General features: G+C 41.0%; 1 protein-coding gene across 3 annotated transcripts in view; it reads right to left on the reverse strand.

Moving 5' to 3' along the window:
• Positions 1 to 25,185, reverse strand: part of RFTN1 (raftlin, lipid raft linker 1) — a 99,349-nt gene extending 74,164 nt beyond the window's left edge. The window contains exons 1-2 of one of the 3 annotated variants that reach the window (XM_027675346.1): positions 24,943 to 25,185; positions 14,675 to 14,830 (exon numbers count right to left, since the gene is read on the reverse strand). In XM_027675346.1, coding sequence (XP_027531147.1) covers positions 14,675 to 14,819 — 145 coding nt within the window. In that variant the 5' untranslated portion in view covers positions 14,820 to 14,830; positions 24,943 to 25,185. Of the gene's footprint in view, positions 1 to 14,674; positions 14,831 to 23,962; positions 24,046 to 24,942 lie in introns of those variants that run through there. The other 2 variants (XM_027675344.1, XM_027675345.1) reach the window with 2 other exon arrangements.
• Positions 25,186 to 26,340: the final 1,155 nt, after the last annotated feature.

Consider the following 26,340-nt stretch of genomic DNA (forward strand, 5'->3'; position numbering starts at 1 on the left):
AAAAATTTACTATAATAAAAGAAAAACTAAACATAAAACAAAGACAACAAGTAGTGCAAGAGTGCAGCTTGAAAACAAAGTCTTACAATTATAAAGTGTTGTATTCAGTGAACATGTGGTGAAGAACAATGAAAATAATCCCACAGAATCTGTACAATTTTATCTATTTGATCACTTGAAAGGCTTCATCAAGGCATTCAACCCAGCTGGAAAAATAGGGTCGAAGGACTGCAGAGAAAGACAGATGCTCCATCTGAGCTGAGCATTCCTAAGTAAATAAACAACAAAAACAAAACAAAACAAAAAAAGCAATTCTGACACAGTTCCAAACTTTATGAGACATTAACTTAACAAAAGACCATTTATTCTGTCACTCTCTTTTTGTTCTTTTGTTTTGTAATTTGAGATAGAAGTAGAAGCTAATTGTTTTTGCTTACTAATAATCTGTGCAATAACTGCTAGTGAATTAACCCATGCAATTTAGCACTATTTGTCAATTCTATTATCAGTTGTTATTAAGAAATTCAGGAAACTATTGTTCAAACAAAAGAACACCGCAGAGGGCTTAGCAACTGAGGGGCTACAGCAGTAGACTGCTATTTATTTATATTTCACCAGCAACCATGTCTTGGCTTACCTCTAACTTTCTAAAAATTTCTATCTATTTATTTGTAAACCTCATACCTCATTCTCTTTCAGATTTAAGGCCTTTTATCAACTCATTTGGAAACACATGGCATCTTTAAGACTTCTCACATCCTTGAGGTCTTTAATTTTTTATGTGCCACATAGTACGCAAAAGCCTCTGTATTCTCAGACTGATATGAACTCTTTCAACTGATGACTGTTTAACAGAGACAGATAATATTTTTGCACTTCTTAACTCACCTGATGACTGTCAAGCTTGTCTTTTGTGTGTTGATCAAGAGCTGCAGCTTGCAGCAAAGGCTTAATGAGATTCTCTTCCCCTTGAAAGGACTGTTTTTTCCAAGAAGAATCTGTAGCTAATCACTGCAAGTCTCAAGTTGAGAGGATGATTACTTGGGGGGAAAAGGAAGCTGAGAGTTCTGTAAAATTTGACTAAATAGACCTTCACAGTATACGAAATAAGCAGGGTTTGCAAAAAAGCAATTGGCTGGGAAGCCTTCAACTTGCAGTTCCTGTGCAAGACTTTATCACAGTGCATGGGTTACCACTTACCAGGAAGAGTCATACCAGTTCACTGCAGTGGCTGCTGAGCAAGCATCAGACTCAGCTGAAACTTCTCATATGCCACCTTGTATCTGGAAACTCCCTGACACTACTGCTGATCCAAAGTTTATCATATAGCACAGTGTGTCACAAGTATCAAATCATTTGCAAAAGCATGACTGCACACAAACTAAGAGTTTGCTGGGTGTGTAAGTTATATCACAGAAAGCAACTTGCAATTTCATGCAGTAATTGCGTCACTCGGACTCCTCTGAAGCCCAGGATATTACATATTCGTATGACTGCAATAAGATGAAACCAAGTCACTAAGACTTGTGTTTAGTGTTTTAGATACTGGGAAAAAATATACAACACGTCAGGGTTTTGCCAAGACACCTGAACGAGTGCCAAAGGAGCTAGTGTTTGGCAAATGCTAATAAGTCCTTGTCCTCTACATAAGCCATTAACATATTTCCAGACTGCCTCATCGCTTAAAGAGAAGGCCACAATCTGGAGGTCTGGATCAATCTTTATCAGCTTTGTAATATGTTATGGCTGCAAGATAGTTCAAATGGTATTTCACCAAATTATTACACTGAAGAGTTTTGAAACTGCTGCAGACTATCCATGAACCAGCAAGCACTGGAATGCAACACTAAACTGAGACCTAATGCAAAACAGGTGCATTATACCAGGCCCAATGTGATATGTTTGCTTGGCAGTACATTTACATCTTCTACAGACTTATTAGGCTACCTATCACCTATGCACATTCACACAGGTACTGAAAAACAAAACAGTAGCAAAGGGCTCAGGTAGATAAAGCACATTCGTGGACATAAGATCAATGCCTCTCTCTATACAAAGTCAAGGTAAAGAAAACGCAGGTCAGACATTCACACACAGAACCCGTGCAAATGCTGTAAGAACACTAACCTGAAAAACAGTTAACACGTGAGACCCAATCATTAAGGCTTGCAAACTACATTATTTTGCTGAGTACAATATTCATAACCTTATTTAAGTTGCAGTCACAAATTGTTGCTAAAGCAACAATTCTATGTATTTACAGAACTGGACAAAGAAAATGACAAATCCTGCAGTTTCCATGCACAATAGACATGATAGATTTAAGCTACCTAAATGTTCTCAGGTTATCCTTCAAACAAAATTTAAATTGAATGTTGATCTTTCCTAGAAATGATAGTGTTTTGAGGTTTAAAGTAACCTTTCCCTGTTCAGTAACGAAATAAGCCTAAGACACTGAGAGGAGGTTTTTCATGTCACTTCAAATTAAAAAAAAAAAACAACGTTGTCATGAAAGACCCAAAAGGGATCTGAATCCAGAAATGTAAGTTGACTTCTTCAGTAAAAGACCATGTGCCTGCCCATGCATGATACCATGGGTTTTTTTATTCAGGCAAAACTTGACAGCAAATCTTGTCAGAATGACAGCAGCAGTCCCTGCCAGGCTTCACTGATAAAATATAACAAAAAGGCATCCCTCTGGCCATGGAAAATTCCCTAAACACTGAAAACTCATGCAATGCCACATCTTCTCTTCCTGCTTAACATGTCAAATGATATCTGTCCCTCCACTTTTACAGTCACCCATGACCCTCAAGTTTTTTTAGTTTGTGTGTTCATCTCCTCCTGCCCCTTCATATTCTTTCCTTATTTTATCTGCTCTATTTTCTCCTGCTGTCCTCTCCTTTTTGTAGATTGTGTCTCTTCTTCCCACCATGCACAAGTGCTCACATCTAACCTGGCAACAAACTGAGCAGGTTATAGTAAGTGTCATGCTAACACCACATTCTTAGGTTTCCAGACATAGAGAGGCGCTGCTGTGAAGCCCCTTCCCTGTCCAAATACAGAGGAACACAGCAATAGCATTACACACAACATTTGGGGTCTCCACGCCCATGACCTACAACTGGTCCTGGCCGGGGTGGTTCTACCTCTCAAGAAGTCATAGCACTAAGACACCAGAGGCTGTCAGGGTAGTGCCTTCCCCTTCTGCACTCATGACAAGTCACCTGGTCCCATACCCCCTTAGAGGAACAGCAGCATCGACACGGTCCTGCCCCTGGAACTCCTCCTAGCTCTGTGTGTTATCTGCTGCAGAGATACCCACAGCATGGACACATACTGGGGTAGGTTCTACTCAATGTAAGGATGTTGGAAGATTGGGTTTTATTCTCCATTTCAACATGCAGCCTGCAGACAGGGTGCATATCTCTCACATTCTCCTCATGTCTGTAGGTGCAGTGCCAGATGCCAAAACTGGGCTAGTTTTTGCTCCAGTGACTTCTCTGGTCACGATGATCCACTGGGGAATGTTTATGGTGTAGGCCATATCATCACATCACCCTTTTTCGTTGTCTTTGTCCCCGCTCCTGAGATTCCAGAGCCCGCTTTTCCTCCTTTGCTTTCCTTATAACACTTTCCTTGTAACTTTTGGGCCGTGGTAGTCTCATCTGAGGATAAAGTTGGCCAAGGTGTTGCTTGAACTCTTTTTCTGACCCATTGGTGTTTAGCTGCAGCTGTGCCTTCCACTCCACTTTTTCAGTGGAGAAGCCTAAAGCGTCTGTGTTTTCTGGGGTGCAGCAGCGGGAAAGCTATGGCAGAGAGCCTCGGCTACGGATGCTACAGCTCAACACAAGGCTGACAGATATCTTGACTGCTGCATTTTTTTGTGGGAAAGAGTGTGCAGGCAGTTTCTAGGATTGAAGGGTTCTGGCTATGAAGACCCTTTGGAGCTTCATATGAGCTGACATGTCAGCTGAGTGTTGACAGCCTATCAAGCAGCTGACAGGGCACGGTCCTTCTCTGAACGGGGTGCTTCAGCCAAAAGCTTAGGAACAGGACTGGCAGGCCATTTCCTCTGCAAGCTAAGAGAAAAGTAAGGGAGGAACAGATGCTTCCCAGGGAGAGATACATGTTTTCTTGTTGAGAGCAGGGGAGAGCAGGACTTAATCAGACTGTACTACCCTCCTTCCTTCTCCTTAGATGTCTCTCCCCTCCAAGCCAGTGGAGCAGAAGGGCAGACTTTATTACCGTTTCTTTTGTCAGTTCTCCTTCCTCTGTCACTTCTCTTAAGAGCAGGGCTCAAGTTTGACCCTCACCCCTCTCTTTTCCTGCATGGTTTGCCGCTGCTACTTGTCAGCCATATTTTTCCTTAGCAAACAACTGAGTCTGAAGCCTGTTATGCTTCCTGAGGGCCATTGAGCCAGCAGCTGAAGGCATCTGTCAACGGAGAGAAAAAGTCAAAACAGACATTGAGAGTAAGGCAAGAGACTATGCCCATGCCAAATGCCACCAGGAAATGAGTGAATCTGCTCACTTCTAGACACTCAGCTCTGCTGATCCTCTCTGCAAGAACAGTGTTTGGAACAGTCTGGAGGATAACATTGCAGAACTTGATCATAATTTTGCCCACTGCAAACTTGTCCTCCCTCCCCAAACTGGTCAGCCACTGACCATCAGCTACTGCAATCATGGGACTCCATAGGGCAACAGTCACACACCCCTGAAAGCAAGTTTGGACTCCCAGAATTTCATCCAGTGACAGCAAAGTCATGGCAGTAGCTTGTACAAGTGCAAATTCTGGCCTATCGCATCCTCAAGTGCAGAGAGGCAACCACTAGCCCTAGCAATTGAATTTTGTGTCCCACATCCATGGTACCCTCCACTATATATAGGGCAGAGTACACAGAAGACTTAAAACTCATGAAGGTAAAGCATGGTCCACATCTTCCTCCTCAGACAAAAGTAAGGAGGAAGCAGGCAGGAGTCAGCTCATCTGGAGTGTGCTCACAGAGTAGCTGCCACAGCTGCCAGTGGCAGAAAAAGTCAGGAGAAGTTGTCAGGCAGTAGCTGCAATGGTAGCATGTATGAAAATGCAGGAACAGAAAATAAACCCAGAACAGATGTAGAACAGAAATTAAGACGTGTTTCTGCATGTGAAATCTCTTTACAAGTGTCATTGGCAGAGCAACGACAAGCAGAGTCATATGCGTGAGACAGACATTGGGACAAAACAGCACCTCCTGGAGTGGCCCATAGATGGGCTTGCAAGCCAGATGGGAACCTTTCCTGCAGGCTGCTTTGAAACGTGCAGTGGGATGTCCAGTGTACAGGAAGACACTAACTTTTTCGTCTAAAGTAAAACCCTCAAAACGCATTTAATGTCGTGTAAACTCCCCAGAAGCAACTGCTCCAATCTGGCTGTCTACTCCTCTTGCACCCCACTACTGATTTAAGATAACACACAGCCTGATACCAGTCAGCGCTCTGCTATGGGGACCCTTGGGCCTGACCCACCAAGACACTGTTACAGGCTATGTGAAATGCCTAAGTGTTGACACCACTTCCATCACAATAGAGACTCTTCATTCTTCATACAAGAAAATGAGAAATATAAAGGGAAACAAAAAAAAAATTCCCCCACAATTAATGTACATCTACTTTCAGTATGAATAAGAGAAGTGATTTCTCAAGATCAAGAGCAGCTGACACCAAAAGGTCCTTTTTTCTCTCAAAGGGGGTATCCTCCACTCAGGATTAACCAGTTCTAAACCTTTCATTTGCATGAGATTTTAACCAAACAACAATAATTTATTTTGTAAATGTGTTAAGAACTCCATTACAATATTGCATAGATTTTGCATATCATCTTTCATCTGGATGATGTCCAGGAATTTGTAGTAACAAGTCCTAAAATGATTAAGCAGATTACTATAGAGATGATGACTCATCACTTCTCTCCAGTAATAAAACCATAAGGCATTTGTTATTTGAAGTTCCAAGCCACTGTGTGATCTCCTGTTCCAGCTAAACACAGGGGAGGTTTTGTTTCTGAGAAAACAGAATTGGGCCCCTGTGGCTTGAAGAATTTCACCATTCCATCAGAAATGCCTGACTGCTAGCCTTGCAGACTGCCAGGTCTCGCTCCTTGGATCTTGAGCAGCATCAGGAGGATGAAAACCACATGAAGACTGGAAAAATGTGCAAAGTCAAAGGCCAAAGAAATGACACGGCCATTCAGAAGGATCATGTGCAGTTGCTGATAGAAAGAAACGGTTTCTTGAAGTTGAGAGCTCCTTTTAGATATATCTGTATTTTTCCATGATGCGAGTGAATTACAGTATTCGTGTATGTGTGATGTACGGTATGGAACTCTGGTAAGAACTCACTAACTACACTAAGAATAACCTTAAGCTAACACAGTAGATACAATCAATGACTACATGATAAGAATGGAGTATTACAGCTACACCATCTTCAGTCTACGAACAGGTGCAGACTAGAAAAGTTAGCACAAACATGACTACTGTGGCACACATTTTTTGACAATGTGGAACATGCCACATTGACAAAACAATAGAAAAAACACCCTGCAGATGTTCCTTTCCTCCTAGTCCATTTTTGTTTCACACATACCCATTGCCTAAATACACATGCAGAATCCACACAGAAAAAGCGGCTATGATATTGCTAGACGTATTTGGGGTGAGAGTCCATAAAAGCATCTAAAAGAAAACTGTATTTCCAATCACAAGTTGAAATTACAGTTCCAAAACACATCATACTCATATTCTTTAACATATTTGAGATGTTCTAATACACATACCATATTGTATCAAATCTTTCATCTAGTCTACAATGTATTATTCCAACTCAGAATAGCAGCACCACAGTACAGCTGGATCTTGAGGGGACAGGCAATGCCAGCAAACTTTAGCCTTTTTTCCCATTTGAAATTATTTCAATGGTACAGCTTTCCTGCAGGTATATAACTGGTAAGATATGTGCTAGGAGATTTAATTCATAATATTGACTGGCTTCTTGCATTAGATTCAGTGCGAACAGTGCTTTGAAGGCCATGATCTAGCTACCAACACCATGAACTGCCCAGGACCTATCCCCAGTTTTGTTACAGTCATCACAGGACTTTAGATAAAGCTCTTTGTACCTTCTGTTATATTACAATTAAGTGTAACCATAAAGCAAAATGTGACTGAAAGCTTGTATCCCCATGAATTACCCCTCTCAATAAGTGCATATACAATACACATGTGCCTGTGTATTGCAGACATCATCGATACAGATAAGCTTACACATATAGAAAAAGAAGTGTGTGCATGCAGTCTACTACAACAAGGATCTAGGTACAATAATTACTGAAAGCAAAGCTTCCATTTAGAAACTAAAATATGTCTTAACAGTTTTCACTCGAGTGAAATTTAAAAAATGGTAAAGTTCAAATCTAATGACTCTTTAGAGCAATTACATTTATGATGTAATTTATGGCATTTATTAAAATCCTAACATATGGAATGCTCCTTTTACGTCAAACTGCAAGTTTCCCAAGACACACAAGTTTTATAAACTGCTATAGTAGGAACGTTTCACTTTGCTGTGACTCACAATAGCAAGTCCTGAAGGGTTCCGTATTGCTACAGACTGTAGTTCACAACCAAGAGAAAAAGAAAACCAAGAGAAGCCAAAAAAATTTCATTTCTTCATACTTGTGTTAATAGAAAGGACTGAAGCCCAGATCCAGCAAAACCCTTATGATGATTCGTTTTATCACATGCATATAATCAAACTAAGTTGAATCGGATATGCACATGGACAAAGCTTTAACAAAGGTGAAGCACTAGCAGGATCTGGGCTACATAGAAGTAATCCATTGGCCTTTTCTGCTCTTCATCTTTCTGCTCCAAACCTGTTACATATTAATCTCCTCTGAAGCAATGTTTTAGTCCATTATAGATGATCTATACACAGTCTGCTTCAAGTTATCACATCTCATAAATAGCCAAACAATATTTTGCTGTGCTAATTTTATTTCATCACTCCCAAGGACAAAATGGTGGTAACAGACCTGGTCAACTTGAAATACAAAACTCAAATGCTAATTTAATTTATGTTCTTTCACTTACAGAAATGAAAACAGAAAATTGGGGAAACATTTGCTTTTACTAGTCTTAAACCAAATAACACCTGCAAATGCAGAGTTGAAGGTTTTGTTCTTTTTTTTCAATCACACAGCCACTTGCTTGGAGCAGTGGGTTGGTTTTCTTTATGTTTGGGGGGTTTTTTGTTTTTGTTCCTGTTTTTGTTTCATGAATGGTGAAGAGAAACAGAAAGCAGAAGCCATGCTTATACAGTATAAAAACTACCAATAGGAAGCGATGGTAAGCACTGAAGTCAACAACAAGTACTATGTTCTGTAGCAAAAACAATTTCCTGATAAAAGATGCATACATATTTTACAGGAAAAATGCTTCTCTATCCACTTGCATATTTTCCAGTGCATGACACTTCCAATTTCCAAGCAAACTTCTTTTCCCCTCCAAGGGGAAAACTGAGGTGTTTTTTATTAATTTAAGCCTACATACAATTGAAATTTATTTTCAAATTAAAGAAAAAGCAAGTATGGATATAGTCTTAATTATTGATTCTAATACAGTAATGTCCTCTATAAAGGTCTACTAGCACATTATTTATGTCTTGTACTAGAAAACCAGCAATAAAAATCAAAAGCCCAGCCATAGCAGTTTTAATAAGACTGTAACAAGTATTTTTTGAGCAGTATAACTGGCTCCAAAACATTACAGTAAAGTATCCATATGCTTGTCAAAACTTGAAAGATACACTTTCAGATTTTATATATATATATATATATACACACACATACACATACATATATATATATATGCACACATATAAATATATAGGCACATATACACGAAAATGTCTCAAATCAGAGTGTTTTATGTATGTAGCAAACTTGTTACACTGAGAGTACTGTCAGGAATGTTGGAATGTAACTAATAATCTTACTTTTAAATAATTTTCTTAATTTTTTTGTTTTTACTAAATAGACAAATTCTTGATTATCAGGAAAAAAACCATATGTCTATGTATTCATATTATAACTTAAAAACTTCTCTGGAACATGTGAAATATTGCTATTTTTCATTCTGTCAAAACATCTGGATTTTAGTGGTTTTATAGCACAAATGGTTTGTTCAGAGTATAGCCTTTCCCCATTTAAAAAAATTTATACACCCATTTCATTCTCATCACATGGCTAGCATATGTTTCATGCCAACTTTATTCAAGGCCAAAACCTGTCGTAACTCATCAGGCCAATGATTTACTATAGGAATGTAAAGCAAAGCAAAAAAAAAAGAAAAAGATCCAATCAAGTCAGTCAAAAAAAATTCTACTAAATACCAAAAACTTCCACACTATTCTGAGAAGTGAAGAAAGAAATTACTATCAGATTCCCAGTTTCTGTCATAATGGAAAGGAAGTGGAAGAAAAGAAATAAAGGATGAAGAAGTTAGCTTAGTTTCTGTATGATCTGTCATTGCAAGAGAAGTTTTCCAAAACCAGTAGATGAGATAAGAGCAAGTAAGGAATGTAGACTATTGAAATATTTCTCTTTCCAAAAAAATAACCAAACAAAAAACAGCTTACCCATGGAGGCACTGTTGAAAACATGGTTGCTTTAAATTAAGGCTGTTCCATTTGCGAGCACATGTCCTCCTGAGGCTTGCTCGCCATTTGCCTCTTATTTCCAATAAAACTTGGAAATAGTAGAGGTAGAAGATGATAATTATTCAGCTCCTTTTATAAATAAGGAGAGGGATGCAAAATAAAAACAATTTTTTACTTTTGGGCAGGTGATATAATCTTTTGGGTTTGGGTTTTTTTCCCCAGTAAAGGTCTGAAGTATATACAGATAGACCCTAATTTGTCTCTTCCAGCTTTCTAGCAAAAGGTTTGCTGCGGCATTAATCTAATGCTACTGTCTTTTACTTTCCTCAAATGTTTTATTGTTACAAAATTCGATCATTGCCACTTAACACTAGTATTGTCTCAAAGGCAGTGAGAAGGCAACCAACTGAGCAAGTGTGAAGTGAGGATTTGCCAGCAGAATGCTAGAAAAACATTCCAATTGCAGATACAGGTATTGTACACCTTCTCCTAGGCACTACCTGCACCTGTCGCACGGCACCAGTAGGGAGTGGCCGGTCTCTGAGACAGAATGACTCCGGGGAGCAGCAGAGGAAATGACTGGGGGTCAAAACCTGTCTGAAGAAACCTGCTGAAGATGGAGATGACACAGAACTGGACTGTACAGTGACAGATGAGCCTGACTTTGTGAAGGAATGACAGCAACAAGATGACAGCGAGGTGGGCAGAGTTCAGGAGCTGGATGAGCCCACCAGGAATGAAGTTACGTGTCACAGTTGGGGCAACCAAGTAAGGTCACTGCTGTCAGCAGAGGGAAGATGTTGCTCTTCCTCTGCACCTCCTCTGGCACTTTGCCAACCCAGCAACGAGCCAACCAATTCACAAATCTAATAATGTCTTCTTCACAAGTAAAAATGCATTATGATTTTATCAATTTAATTTGGGTGAAAACTGGTGTGATTTCACCTGAGGAAGAGCAGCAGGCTATAAGCTTTGGACAGTACAGATGACTAAAGAATAGAGCACAGGATGACACTGTCAAGGGACAACATGAAAGACAGACTGTGATTTCTTGGAAGAGAGGTCACCTTAGGAGAAACAAGAAAGGTAACGCTCATAAGCAGATATTATAAAGCAAATAACTCAAAACAAGCATGCCCACATCAAGGTTTTGAAATGCCTTAGCAAGGTGCCCCTTATTCCTCAAGTGCCAGTCTATGCTAGATGATAACCCTTTGCTGGTATCAATTTCCACACTTGCTCAAGAAGTAAAGGACAGTGGCAAATCTAACCATTTTAATTCTGAAGAACCATGCAGATTTATCAGCAGGGGGCACACAACAGAAACCAATGGGTTCCAATGGGTTCTCCATAGTCTACTTCCTTGAAAGTTTGGAAAATCTTTCCCTAGACACTTTACTTTCAAGTACATCAATCTTGTAACACTGGGAAATGTAAAGATGAAGTTTATGCTTGCAACTTTAATTCTGTCTTTTGCGTCTATATATTATCTACACAGTACTTAAACAAGTGATCAAACACTATTTCCACTGGACATCTGCATCAATGCAGAGCAAAAGTTCAAAAAAGAATAAAAATATTTAATACAGGAGCATATTTCCTTATATTCCTTTAGCTGTGTATGCCAGAAGGTAAACAGTAACCAAAAACAGCAAGCAAGCAAAGTTAAATTTCACAGCAGAAAAATGATCACCAGGAGTATTTTATCCCTGTTTTCAACAGTGATGCTAAGAGAATGAGCATTGCCAGCAGTTCAAGGGAGGTAATCCTTCTCCTCTACTCAGTCCTAGTGAGGCTGTCTCTGGAGTGCTCCCGCTCCAGTGTCCAGTTCTGGGCTCCTCAGTACAAGAGAGACATGGAGCTCCTGGAGCGGGTCCAGCAGAGAGCTGCAAAGATGATTAAAGGACTGGAGCATCTCTCCTAAGGGAAAGGCTCAGGGAGCTGGGCCTCTTCACCCTCAAGAAGAGACAACTGAGAGGGAGTCTCATCAATGAATAGAAGTATCTGAAGGGAGGGTGTCAAGAGGATGGAACCAAGCTCTTCTCAGTGGTGCCAACCACTAGGACAAGAGGTAATGGGCAGAAACCGATGCACAGGAAGTGCCACCTGAACATGAGAAAGAACTTCTTCACTGTATGAGTGACCGAGCACTGGAAGATATTGCCCAGAGAGATTGTGCAGTCTCCCCTATTGGATATATTCAAGAACTGTCTTGACACAATCCTGTTGAACGGGCTCTGGGATGACTCCGCTTGAGGAGGGAGGTTGGACCAGATGACCCACTGTTGTCCCTTCCAATCTCACCCATTCTGTGACTCTGTGAGTTCATAATAGTGTGAGTGGATTTAAAGGTCTTGTTTTCTTTTCCTGACAACATATTCCCACCACTTATACCAGCTCCAGCCTTCTTCAGACCCTTCCACAAGACACTGATATGGCAGAGGATAACCAAACAAAAAAGCTGCATAACCTGCCAGCTACATGATTTAAATCAATTCACAGAGCTGAATAGGAGGTGAGAGGAGAGCAGTATCTTCCCAAGCTGCAGAAAACTTACATCCACCCAGCTGCCAGCCAAACTGCACATGCCACATTCTGGAACTGGTCTCTAATTATCTGGATATCAGATTTGCCAATACATGCAGTTCAAACCGCAGATATGACGAGCATACACCTTTACGTCTGAAGTCAATATGAGCTGCTTTTGGAACACATGAGGAAATGCTAAGCATTTGGAAACCTTCTGGCAGTAACCTGTGAATTAGCTCCCACTTGCAACATGGAGAGATAATCGCATCCTTCTCACCATTAAGATTAAACACTAGTGAGAAATACAGTTATCAGAGCAGTCAGCGTTATAGAAAAGCTCCAGAGAAAAATGAGTACCTGTCTGCACTGCCAGGCTCCCTGTTCTTGTAAATAAAGCCCAGCATAAGGATACAACAACGGACTCTGCAGCCACTCATAATTTAATATGGCTTATTCTAAAAACCCAATAAAGCAGAAAACTTGCGGAAAAAATGATGTCAGGAGATATATACACACACTGAAAGGGCTAAAGTAGATTCACAGAAGACAGACTTCACAATCCAAATGTTCTTTTTACACAGCTATGAGCACTCCATTTTTAGAAGCCTTTGAATCCACACAGATATAGGTGAAACACTCATTGTTAACTTTAGTTATCTACAGGGGTTATTTCTCAGCAAAAATGTAAATCAACCAGTGATGCTGTTACCAAGAAAAATCTGGAACGACGTAACACCACATAGTGCGATGTGAGCCTTCGCACAGCCAAAGACTAGAATATGGACGGAGCCGCATAACCACAACCTGTTGCCCTGCCCATCCTGAAGCACACAATCATAGGTGATACTAAGAATAAAAAGCAGGAACAACAGCTCCATCCCCTCCACATCAGCCTATCTGCTGACATTTTCAGAGACTGGAGTGATGGGAATACAACATGCCCAAGCAAAACTCAATGGGAAAGCCAAAGATGACACTTCATGAGGTATCAGGAGAATGCACATGCTAAAGTTTATGAGGCACCCAGACAGAACAGTGATGAACAATCCAGAAAAGCCCACAGAAGTGTGTCCTCAATATTAATTCACTTCTACTAATGACACAACTTGCAGTACATCTCAGTAAAAGCTGTCAAACGATCAAAGGACATAAACAGTTCACTTTGAAATAAAAATACATAAATGTCTAAACAACTGCAATACATAAACATGAAAAAATTCCTCTACCATTTGCTTGGTGCTCTCAATAACAGCAGTGCATTCCAATTAGCGTATCAAAAAACACTGGAGAACACAAGTGCTGGAAACACACACTAAAAGTCTGCAAAGACAAAATTTCTCAACTCTCACATTGCCTACAGAAGCGCAGCCCTGTCCAACCACCTATTCCAAACCTCCACCTTTTTCCAAATTCCAGTTTACTTGTAGCAAGCTTTAAAAACCAACAAATTCCCATTACTCTGGACTGACACGCTGAACTGCACAAGAGGTGTCACATCAAGCAACATACCAGCAACTCTGTCTCACACTGTGAGAGAGGCACTGCTTTGGCTTTTCCTCTGACCTGACTTGCAAAACAAGACAAGTCGCAGGGCAAAAAGCACAGAGGTTCTACCTGGCGTCCTGCCAGCTAGCTGTAACAGATTTTGGTACTGTGTTGTTTTATATATAGCAAGAAGCAGGTCTCAGCCTTCTGCTCAAGCTTCAGATTTCCAAATGGTGTGAGGAGTAATTGCTTGTAGAACAGGCTAATTCTGAAGTGAAAGAGGGCAATGGCAATGGTGTGAGCAAAACTGGCATTGATACCTGATGTCAATCAGCAGGGAAAGAAACGGAATGTCTGTGGATTGTCATGTGAATTAAAACAAGACTATTTCAGAGAGAAGAAAAAATCTAAGGTAAAAATTGCATGAGACTGGACCATCACCCCCTTGATGTTTTAGATCTTCAGTGCCACCCACTATCCTGTTTCCATCTACACGGGTGCACCTGTGAACATCTGTAACTGCATAAGAGTTATTTAAGGCAAGTTAGCAAAAACGAAAACACCAGCTTCTCAAAGTATCCCCGAGAGACCACAAAGAGCAGAAGGGGAGGAAGAAAAAAAGAGCAGTAAAGTATATAACCTGGCAGACTTGAATGGCTTTACCATACGAAACTTGGATAAAATGCAAATTAAGGACAAAAACATTCATACCAGAGTAAAAAAAAAAAAAAACAACCAAAAAATCTGATAGCCTATAACTACCCCTAAGGTTAAAAATTAACACCAAATTCTCACTAAGCTCTCAGCATGTAAGTATTATGACTGAAAAGAAGGCATTATACCTAAAGAAACTGAAGACATTTAAAAAACTTTACTATTAAAAGATATTATGAAGCAATTAACATGTTAATTTGAATAGAAAAAAAAAATCTAAAGAAAAATACTGTGTACTTACTATCATTTAGTGTTGTGAAGTCCAAGAATCGATATTCATAGCAAACATCTATCTTGGTTTCTACCTGAGGCCTCTTCAAAGTTGAATAGATATTACCAGGTCGTTTTTCATCATGCTTCTCTAGTTTGTTCAATCCACAACCCATTTCAGCAGCTCCTGATACAAAGATAGAGAAAGGGAAAAGGGAAAACGCATAAACACAATTAATTTTTACTTTTTTCTTTCTGGTTTCATGCCCTACACTAGCACATTTGGTGATTTTTAATTTTAAATACAACCTAACTACAAACTATATGAAATAGTATAATTAAATAAATGCTCAGATAGTAACTGAAGTACATACTACTCATATCAACCCTCAGGCATGCTATTATTTTATTGGAAAATTGACAATTTAATGCATGTATTTTCCATCTTTCAAATGTATTCAATAGTATACTCTGGAAGACACATATTCCATTATAAAAAGTAGCTGAAAATCCAAAATAACTTGCTAATATAAAGGTTGACAACTTAATAACAATTTCTATATATGCAACTACTATGAGAGCAGCTAGTATTAAGCTTTACACAGATCTCTGTAACATTAAAATTAATATCTAGCCTTCTAATTCAATGGAAAAAGCAGGTCTGCAGAGAACTAACAGCATTTACAAAACAAACTCACTTCCTCCTGCCTCACTTTTTTAGGTAAACCACCGGAAATAATGGCACTTTCCAGAAGCCACGTTCAATACAAAAGAGGCGCATGGCTACAGAACTGGACTAGATAAATACGGTTCTCTTTAATAAGCTGCTAGTCCACAAGATTTTAAAGGATTACTCCTGACAACCATTCCTGCTACACACTAAAAGTTTCTCAATATCCCGCACATTATGGCTTATCTGAGTATGAAAGAATGGAAGAATTGCCAGGTGAAAATACTTAGATGATCCAAACTCTCTCATTCCTCTCACTGGCACTGGTGGGACTGAAGCAAATTATTTCAACCAGCAGCAAGCATGAAACAATGAAGACAGACCAAGTAGGCACCTGAGGTTTTTCATTACAACCCACTCAGCATCCTGGCTCCACCTACATGGAGAAACTCATGCTTTTGAGATGGAGAGGGAAATGTAGAATTAACACTCAGTAGTGACAGAGTGGCTCCCACAGGCCGTTCTGCACCTCTCAAGGCATGGGATCCATTCAGTGTAAAGACACTGCATGGAGCATCAGGAAGATCAGTGTTACAGCCTCCCTGCAACCTCCGATGTACAGCAATGAGCACGTGAAAAACTTCAGTCACAGACTAGGGCTGCCTTTACCTTGACAGTTAATAAACCTAAAGAAGAAAATGAAAACCTTGTTCAGATTGCCCATCTCCAAAGAGCTGCTTGCAAGCTTATGCCACAGGTCCATCCCCCAAATGCTTAGAAAGTTAAGTCAAATTTCCAGCCTCAACATATTTGGAATCTACTTGAAGAAATTTATTTATACTTATATTGTGCTCTAACTTTTATACATTTTTTCACTCCCTCATATTTCCTTGTGAAATCATTCTTATTAATAGTTACCAAATCCCTTAGCATATTTAGGTAGGACAAATGTTCTCAAGTCCTTTTCTGCCATTTCCAAGACAGGATCTCTGTTCCCTTCACCACCCCACTCTCATTTGCATCACTGTTTTCATTTCTCTACATGAACACAGGTGACCATATGCTCAAAAAGAGATCTTAAGATCTCTTGATGCTTCCTTGTCTCTACTGCAAATAACACACCTACTGCACCTAAGATCATCATTCACAGCTAAATCATCACGTTCACAGTTTACCGTCAACTTCCCAGCAGACAAAGAACCTGTTTCTCTTTATTTTTATCCAACACAGCTAACTGACAAGTTTCCAACTCGTCCCTCATAACTTTGCTCTATTTCTTTGCATTTCTACTGCTCAGTAATAATCTTATCCCATTCTCCTGCATTCCTGGAAGAAAGAGCTGGAAGTCTTTCCAGGTTCAACAATACCATCCATCTTCTGATCATCTGCAGAGTCCATAAATGCATACCTACATCTTCTTGCAAAGTCACTAATAAATAGATCAAAACTGGACTGACCAACACACCAAACTTGAAAAAAGCAACATAGTAAATATTTGATCACACAAAACCTGGAAACAGAAAAAGACATTTCCTAGAAAGACCTGCAGCATCAAGAAAAGTGGATGATGTATCATATGTGCCCCTGAAGTTTCAATATTTGGTGGATTCATCCAACAGAAAACAACCTTCCCTGATTACTTTGAGAGAAAAGTAAAAACTACTTTAACAATTTCTACCAATGAAATCAAGGTTTGGGACTTTTTTTTCTCATTTGGCATTTAATGTTGAAAATCCTCAGGATCTTTTTATTTTCCCAAAGTGATACTTTCTACCATTTTTTTTTTGGTAGTGACAAGTACTACCATCTTTGTATATACAGAAGGTTCTTTTGTCTGCCTGTGCAATATTATTAGCTTCAGTTTAAAATGTTATTTATTTTAATACACAAACATCTACTGCATATTAATGAGCCTAACAAGATACTAGGCATTTTTCCATGAACTGTAATGGAATACATCTAGCAACATACTTGTGCTAGTAAGGAATTAAGATAGCAGTAAGCATTAGAAAGTGTATCAAATTTCCTGTTTCAGCAATAATAGGTCAGTAATTCTTATATATCTTAAGTACCTGGGACAGCATTTCATAAGGAAAAAAATTCCATTTCAGAGGTCATTAGGCCACAGTGCCTGCAACCTTTGGTTATACAAATAGTCTGAAATCCACAGGACTCTTCAGAGAGTGATGGCAGCAGAAGGAGGCCTCAGGGACTCAGTACTTCACATTGTGGAGAGTTTTGCATTCTTTCCTAAATTGGGGTGAAAGTGCTAGAAAATACAAGCCTGTGCTTCCAGCAGCAGCCACAGACACTCTCCTGTGCCTCTCCAGCAAGCATTTCCTCAGCCCTCTGGAGAAAAACTGGTCAACCCTCATTGTCCATGTGAGCAATGACCTCTGCGAACACTGACAACCCACAAGCCATTCAGCATGGAGATACCTGCCCAATTGGAAATGGACTGAAAACATCCTTTTTTTTCGTGCTAATTCCCTAGTGATTGCTTACTAGGAGACTGATTTTCATCTTTGTGCTGCTTGGCTAAAACTTCAATCAATATCTTTGAAGATAAATGCTTCCTCACATTTCATTAAGTATACACACTTATGTTACTTAAAGCGTGCATATGGAAAAGGATGATGGAAATGAATGTTTTGTCTTGAAAAAAAATGAAGGATCAAGAGAAAAAATTAAGCTCCTACTTAAGTTCCTACTTTATTTAATACTTAGACTTCCTACTACAGGAGTCTAAGTATTAAAATAATTCCAGAGATGTATGAATACTTAAAGTTTCCTCAAATATACTGGTGATGTGTATATGTGTATATGACAAGTCACTACTGAATCACCAAATTCTCCTCAGAGTTATCCCACAAACTTCCTACTGAGACAGTTTGCTTTATAACCTTCCGAAGACTTTTAACATTAGTTATTACCCTCTTCCTTTCATTTGCAGCAAAGTTAGTGCTGTTCAGAGTCTTCCCACCATTGTCTGACAATATCTCCTTGCTTTTCAGTTACAAATTCAGTTGCCAACAGGACATTATTCACCTTATTAATTTTTTACATTGGAGTTATCAAAGAGTGCTGTAAGAAATATTCATCACTGATGTATTCAAAGTAACCTAAACACATTTCAATCTACTTTTTCAGGAGGTATATTATTTTGCTATAAGGGATGTTTAAGGTTACTGTACAACTTATATTTATCCTGGCTTTCTACACTTATATGTGAATTCCACTTTTTTTTTACTCATATTTAAACAAAATATTATCACTAATATCCACTTTTTAGTAAACTGAAAAACAATTCTTCAAAAACACTGCCAAATTTTCAAATTCTTTTTGCTCTGCAGTAGGTTCTAAGACATAAATTTTCTTTCTCATGAATGCAAAAATTAATTATCAAGTCACAAGTTCCTTACTTACAAGAAATGCCTTCAAAAAGTAACATCTAACAAAGAATATTAACCACTAAAATTAAGATTTAGCTATGAGCTCTTACAACTACACATGCCAGAAAAACTAATTCTGTCAATAAACTCACTTAGATTGCAAATTATCCTACACATGCTTTATGATCTTGTTAATCTCAAATTTTTCATGTGTTCAGACATGTGATGATAAAACTAGAACTGAAACCCAAATCTAACAACAGATTGGTTTTTTTTAGTCTGTATCTCACTTTAATTCTGAAAAGCATCAAAAATAGAAGGTACAATGAGTTGCTGAACAACAGCAAAGCCTAGTCAATTAATTCTTAAGTTTCTCTTGTGAATGACAGCAAAGGCCTTCACTGGTTACGGAAGGAGCAGCTTGCTTCTGCAAATTGAGTTCAAAAATGTAACCCAGAATTTGTACAACCCAAGCAAATGCCCAACTCGCAAGCCACAGAAAAAGCCTCTTGCTGCCACCTCCTCCTCCCCATTACTGTCCTCCCTCGTGCATTTCAGGAGTAGTGGAGCTCTGCAGAGCATCTGGAAGAACAGGATAGAAACTCACCCTAGCATGGCACATGACCTCCCTCTGAACACTCCTTCCCAAAACAGGTTTTATTGAAACCTTTGCCATGAAAAAAGTAAAAAAATGACAACAAATTGTACTCAGCAAGAGAAAAAAGAAATCCAACAATATTTCCATTTTTAATCACCTCTGTGATCCACGAAAATTAGTGTATCTCGAATATAACATAGGAATTTTTACAGCTTTTATAGAGATGCACAGAGTTCTCAACTAATGATCTCTGAACCTAAGCTTTCTAAAATACCCTCTGCAGCTTGGGTTTGCTTTCTCACATTGCTAGAGGGTGTCCAAAATAGATGAAATACAACAAGTTCAGAATTAGCAAAGAACAATAAGGATAAAATAACACCATGTAGCTAACAACTTATTTTCTTGTTAATAGTGATTCAGGCCCCAGGATTGCTTTTCAGCAGGAAAAGAGCACAAAGAAAAGGAAGAGGAAAAAAACCCCCTTGCCTTTGATCTGATTTTCTGTTTGGAGGTTTTGGGGAACAAATTAAACTAATTTTCTGATTTATTGATCCATCCTTTCATGAAACTCCATAACAATTTATCTTCAAGGAATAATAATGAAAATTACACTGAAATGTAACAGAACCACATGGCTAATGGAAGCTTGACTACATTACCAGAGTAAGTAATTTAAGGGATTTTTATCAATTAAGTACATATCGGTTAAATAGTTTATTTCAACTGTATCAATGCATTGTGTCGATGACTACTTAGGGGGATGATTTGAAAAGAATTCTAATGCAATTCTTTTAAATACTTACAATATTAGAGTCAACTGCTAAGTATATAGCGTTAGATAGAATATTCTAACAAACATGTAAATGTAATACACTACCATCTGAAATAGAACCAAGGTAATTTTAGTATTTACAACGTGCTATATGGACAATTCATGCTAGTCAGTTTGTTTTTAAGCACAATTAGTGAAAATAAGTTTTCCTGCATTAGTATTTTTAAAGCATTTATTGTCCAGGACTAGTGACTGCATTCTGTAAGCTTTATCACAAATTATATTTTAAAATACATATAATAAGTTACTGCTAAAGTTCCTTTCACAAAATTATGGAATATAGTATTCTTACCGATGAGTGCAGCAGCTGGGAAACAAGATAACTGCAATGTATTAATAGGTTTTCTCTCTTGATTTTGTTTAAGACCTTTCATCCTCGTTCCTCCTTTCATGGGTAATACTTAGGTACCTCACAGGGATGCTAGAAGGCATTTACAAATAATTACAGGACTTCACATTTGTTGTGTAGTAATGAGACATGCTTATTTTCTTAAACCCTCACTCCTGCAATCCTGACCTTTCCATTTTCAACATAATAAAGCACTTCATGCTCAGTTCACTTGCTGGCATGTGGTCACTTAATTCTTGCATCCTTTCCACTCTACAAAAAACCAGAATGTTTAGTCCCCCGCTCAGCTCTAAACAAACCCTGAGAGAGCTTGCAAATTATGGTCAAGTCCCTTTCCTAGCATAGTTAAAGCAATGAAGCAGAGGAGGAATAACAAGGCAAAAAACCAGCATAACTGAAGCAAAGAATTAAGAACATCAGACCTGACAAACTGGGTGTACAACCAAACAAAGAAAGCAGAATAGGATGCCAGGATGATCCTTTGTCGGTTCCTAGAACAGAGCCCTGCTCGTGACATATCCCCATTTTTCCTGCCCTGGCTTACCACTGCATAGGTTTTTTCTGAGATTACACTGTTTAAGAGGGAAATTCCTTACCAAGAGATACATTTGAAAAAAAAGAAGACCAAGTGGGTGTTACCATAGAGGAAAGTATGTAAGCATATACTCAATAAATATTGAAATAATTTTTATTTGTGGGGATGCATCTCTTGTTTAAGTAACTAAAGTTTACCAAACAATTCGAAAGATTCTTAAATGCTTATTTTGAAAATACAAGGAATAATTACCATAAATCCCATAATTACCAATAGTCCCATCTATTGTTGGATGCTACAACTGACCAATTTTTTTTCACCATATACTTATGAATTTGACCAGTGCTGTCAGGATTTTAGACTTGAGGCTGATAACTAAACCTCAGCTTACAGAAAGGTTGGTGAAAGAATAATCCCAGATTTATCCTTTATCATTGATTTCATTTAAATTAAACTGCAGAGCAACCCAAGTAAATCTGCAATTAAGGTTTTCAATTTCAAAAAGCAAATCTCAAAAACTACAGAATTCATTAGTGAGATGAACAGGAACAAACAGGAGGACGTGAGCACAGGGGAGGTCTGGAACATGTTTAAACTATAATACGAGTATCTGCAGAACTTGGAACCCAAGGAAGTGACGAGAATTTGCAAGAAGGTTTCCAGACACAGCAAGATGAATTACTTAATAAAGAAGGAAAGCTAGAACAAGCAGAGAGATTTCAAGGGACAGGAACAAAGTTCAGCAGAGGAAACTATAGTCTTGGATCAAGAAACACCAGCATGAAATGAAATGTGCCAGAAGCCAAAGCAAGTTGGAGAGGCCAAAGATAGCACAACTCAACAGAAGCAGAACACAAATCAGGACTAACCTGGACTCATACCAAGAACTCTGGATGCCCTGTCATAATGAACTGCATTTCTACAATTAAAAACCAAACTATTGCATCAGGTTTGGTACTGTCTCCCTGGGAGACAAGAAAATGTACTGACTACACAAAAAAAAGGAGAAGAACATAATTTGGCCAATTAAGACAATTGCTAGTCTAGCCTCAAGAGTTTCTAAGCTTGAGGAAGAAAACAAAGTAATACATGGATAAATTCGATATGGATTCCGTAAAGTTAGAACAGACTACCCTGATGGGTCTTGTATACACAAGTCACAAAGAAAGCACAGCTCTAGCATGCAGCATGTCAAACAACACGCCACCATGATAACATGATTTCAACAAACTCTTATTAGGTGCTATTGTCCTTCCTGCAGTGTTCCAAACACTGACTTGGGCTCAACTCTGCTGCCCTGTATAACACACACTTACTTTACTCTGTGCTGTCCCTGGGCCTGCAGGTCATCAGGCCACCTCTGTGGCCTTCCTGCCCAAAACCAGGGGCTGCCATCAGCCACACTTAACCCTCTCTAGGGAAACAAAGCTGGGGTTTATGTGTGTGCATGTGGGGAAGAGGGTGGGAGGAAGAAGAGCAAACAGGATCAGGGAGAACTGGTGGAGGAGGAAGTCAAGTTGTGCTAGTGTTGGGGAGCAATCTGAGGAACAGTAGGCTGGTGGGAGACCCGTGCTTTCTACCCTATCCACATCCCCCTGTAATGCTCATCCAAAATATCTCATACTTGGTGATACCATGATGCTGTCTTTCAGTACAGCAAAAGATTCAAATAGTACCTCATATTTCTAGAAAATACTTTCGCGCAGGGTATTTCTGGTCAAGATAACAAAGTGTTAATGTCACTGAACAAGGCACAGGTAAAATTTATCCCAAAACACCACATGCAAATGTTCAAGCAAGTTGCCTCCCCTAAGACAGGAGACTACAAAAATGCTAAGAAGGACTAGAAAACTACTCTGAAAAACATAAGGGAAAATCACAACAGCTAACATTTGTTGTCTAGAAAATAAAGACTGAATGAACCTGACAAAAGCATGCATAGGAATGTTAGGAATCCAACTTTCCTTTAAAGTTAACCCCAAACCACTCTGAACCCCCAGAAAACAGGTATGAAAAACAGATGCATATTGCAATGTATGCACAGCTGCTTCAGGACAGTGAGTAAAACCATGGTAAAATGCAAAACTAGATAAACTCAACAGTCCTATGCTTATTGCCTTTTGCCAGTTTGCCATGGAGCAAAACCCCAGCCAACTGACTGAGGGCAAAAGATAAAGTGGATCACTGGTGTCAGGTGTGAAGCTGTGGGATCTCACATAAAGCTGGGGATGGAATACTAGTTATGCCAATATTTTTTACTTATTTTAAATACAAACTTCATCAATTTTGATTTTTCTTCTTCACAAGTCTATGACTCCAGCTTTTACACCAGAGAGTCTGAGACCACTTCATTATACCCAACATGGTATTCGCATTTCCCAGTACCGCAGCTCAGAACTCCCTCAGGTATTTAATCACAGCTGTATATACTCATTTCATGCTACATTCTCATTCTCAGGACAGGGAATGCCAGCATTCACAGGGTGGAAAGCCCCTTGTCTAATGTAACTAACTTGAGGTTAAGTCAGATTCCTAAAATAACCCTTCATTCTGAGACTTTTCTTTTTCCTTCGAGAAAACAGAAATTAAATATGATCAGAAATTAAACGTGATCACTAGCATTGTGATGGCCAGCAACTTGTTATTCAATACTAGAAGCTGAAATGGACTGGATTCATTAAAAATAAAACATAAAAGTAGATGTACAAAAAGATTTCCCCTCGTAAGCTGGAGATCAGCTAAGTCTTGATAATGTTAGTAATTCTCCTACGAAATATATAAATAAAACCATTTTTTTAAAAGAGAATAAAAACAGAAGCAGGATACAATCATACTACAGCTTCCAAAGTTTGGCTGAAAACATTACAGAACATTCTGTCAGGTATAATTATATTTTTATCATTTTAAATCCAGCAATCGCTTTAGCACAACAGCCACCCCTACCAAGGCCACAAGTGGGCTCCAGCACCGCTCCCCGTCCTGCCACACAGCAGCCTCTGGTTCAGCTCGTTTCCTGGGTCCGAGCTGGAAGCGCTCCGGAGGGAAGCACACTTAGGCGTAATGGAAAACAAATGTCTCCTATTAATTATTAGACTAAGCTGAAAGTACCACAGAAGAGCTCTAAAAGTCCATCCAACTAAATTCCCCTTTTCAAAAAACACACAGGCTGTGAGAAGAGGCTGCTCTGACAAGAATTCAGATAAACCAGAGATGTATTTCATATTCAGACGTACAAATGCTGACCCATGGTCATCCTGCCTCTCTTTACATTCCAAGAAAAACGTGCTGAAACAGAATCGAGAACTTAAAAAGGCATTAAAACTAGAAAATAGCGACTGTAAAAGCCCAAACCCCAGCCAAGCCACACGGCAGCACGCCGCGGCACCGCCGCCTCCAGGTGCCCGGCATGTAGGAGGGCGCCGGGCTGGGCGGGCGAACACCCGGCTCCTCTCAGAGCTCCGCTCCCGGCTCTGCCCCACGGCGGCCACGGCTGGACACGGACTTCCGCGCTGGCTGGGAGAGACTGCCAGCACTGCCGCCTGCGGTCTCCCCGGGCCGAGCCCGGGGGTCTCTGCACACACGGGCTGACAGGACGGCGTCTTCCCGGGCGGGCTCCGCTTCGGCCCCTCGGCAGGACCGCGGCGGGCGGACCCTTCGGAGAGGCTGCACAGACCGCAACCCGCCGGGGAGCGGGCAGGAGGCAGTGCCCCTCTGTGCCCCGCGAGGGTCTGCAGCAGCCCCTTCCAAACCCGGGCACGCCGGGCCAGCCCGCGCCCCGCTCCGAACTTCGGGAGCCAGAGCACCGGGACGAGCCGGAGCCCCAGAGCGGTTTTCCTCTCTCCGCGCCGACCCTGCCCAGCAGCAACCCCCTCCCGCCCCCTCGCCGAGTTTGCCCGCCGGGCCAGAGGGGTGCGCGGCGGTACCTGGGGCAGGCGGCGGGCGAAGCGCAGCCCGGCGGTGCTGAAGGATGCCCGGCGGGCGGAGACGGCCAGCCCCGCTGACAGCGCTTCCTCCTCCTCCTCCGGCTGCCGCCCGTGCCCGCCCGCCGCGCTCCGGGGCCGCTCCCCCCTCGGCTCCGCGACAGGGAGGTGCCGGGGCAGCGCCGCGCCGCCACACGGCCCCGCCGCCCGGCACAAAGTTTGTGCGGCGCAACCCGGGGCGGCGGCTCCGCTCGGCGATCAGCCCGGCCGGGGGCCGCGGCCACTTCCTCTTCCTCCGAGCAGCAGCGCCGAGCCCCGCGCCCAGCCCGAGCCCGGGCAGCCGTGGGGGCAGCGCCGCTTCCCGCCCGCTCCTGCGACACGGCCCGAAGGCGGATTGCTCCGCCCGCCGGCCAGGGCGGGAAGTCCCCCGTGCACTGCCCGCCTCAGCCCACACCCCGGCCCAGGCACAGCTCCCCCATGTTCCCCCCTATCATCGCTGATGATACAAACTGGGAGGAGTGGCCGGTACCTCAGAGAGCTGTGTGGCCCTTCAGAGGGACTTCGATAGGTTGGAGAGTTGGGCAGAGAAGAACCTTCTGAAATTCAGCAACGTCAAATGTAGGGCCCTGCACCTGGGGAGGAATAAGACCCAGGCACCAGTACAGGCTGGGGGCCAACCTGATGGAAAGCAGCTCTACAGAAAAGAACCTGGGGGACAAGCAATTGTCCATGACCCAGCAGTGTGCTCTTGTGGCCAAGATGGTCAACAGAATCCTGGGACGCATTAGAAAGAGCATTGCCAGCAGGTCGAGGGAGGTGATCCTGCCCCTCTACTCAGCCCTGATGAGGCCACATCTGGAGTGCTGTGTCTAGTTCTTGGCTCCTCAGTACAAGAGAGACATCTGAGCTCCTGGAGCAGGTCCAACAGAAAGCTACGAAGCTGGTCAAAGATCTGGAGAATCTCTCTTATAATGAAAGGCTGAGGGAGCTGGAGCTGTTCAGTCTCGAGAAGAGGTGACTGAGAGGGGGCCTTATTAACATATATAAATATCTAAATACTGGGTGTGAAGAGGATGAGCCAGGCTATTCTCAGTGGTACTAACCCCTAGGACAAGAGGCAATGGGCAGAAACTGATGCACAAAAGTTTCTTTATTGTGCAAGTGGCTGCACGCTGGAACAGATTGCTCAGAGTTTGTGGAGTCTCCCTCACTGAAGATATTCAAGAACCGTCTCGACGCAAGCCTGTGCCATGAGCTCTAGGATGACCCTGCTTGAGCAGGGAGGTTGGACCAGATGACCATCTGTCGTCCCTTCCAACCTGGCACAGAGTTGGTACTCTGTGACTCTTGTACTGCAGCTCTGCTCCTTCCCCTCGCTTAGTGCTTTCAACTTCCACACTG

The sequence above is a fragment of the Neopelma chrysocephalum genome, unplaced genomic scaffold (assembly GCF_003984885.1).
Source record: "Neopelma chrysocephalum unplaced genomic scaffold, ASM398488v2 Primary Assembly neopelma1_26, whole genome shotgun sequence".
NCBI lineage: Eukaryota > Metazoa > Chordata > Aves > Passeriformes > Pipridae > Neopelma > Neopelma chrysocephalum.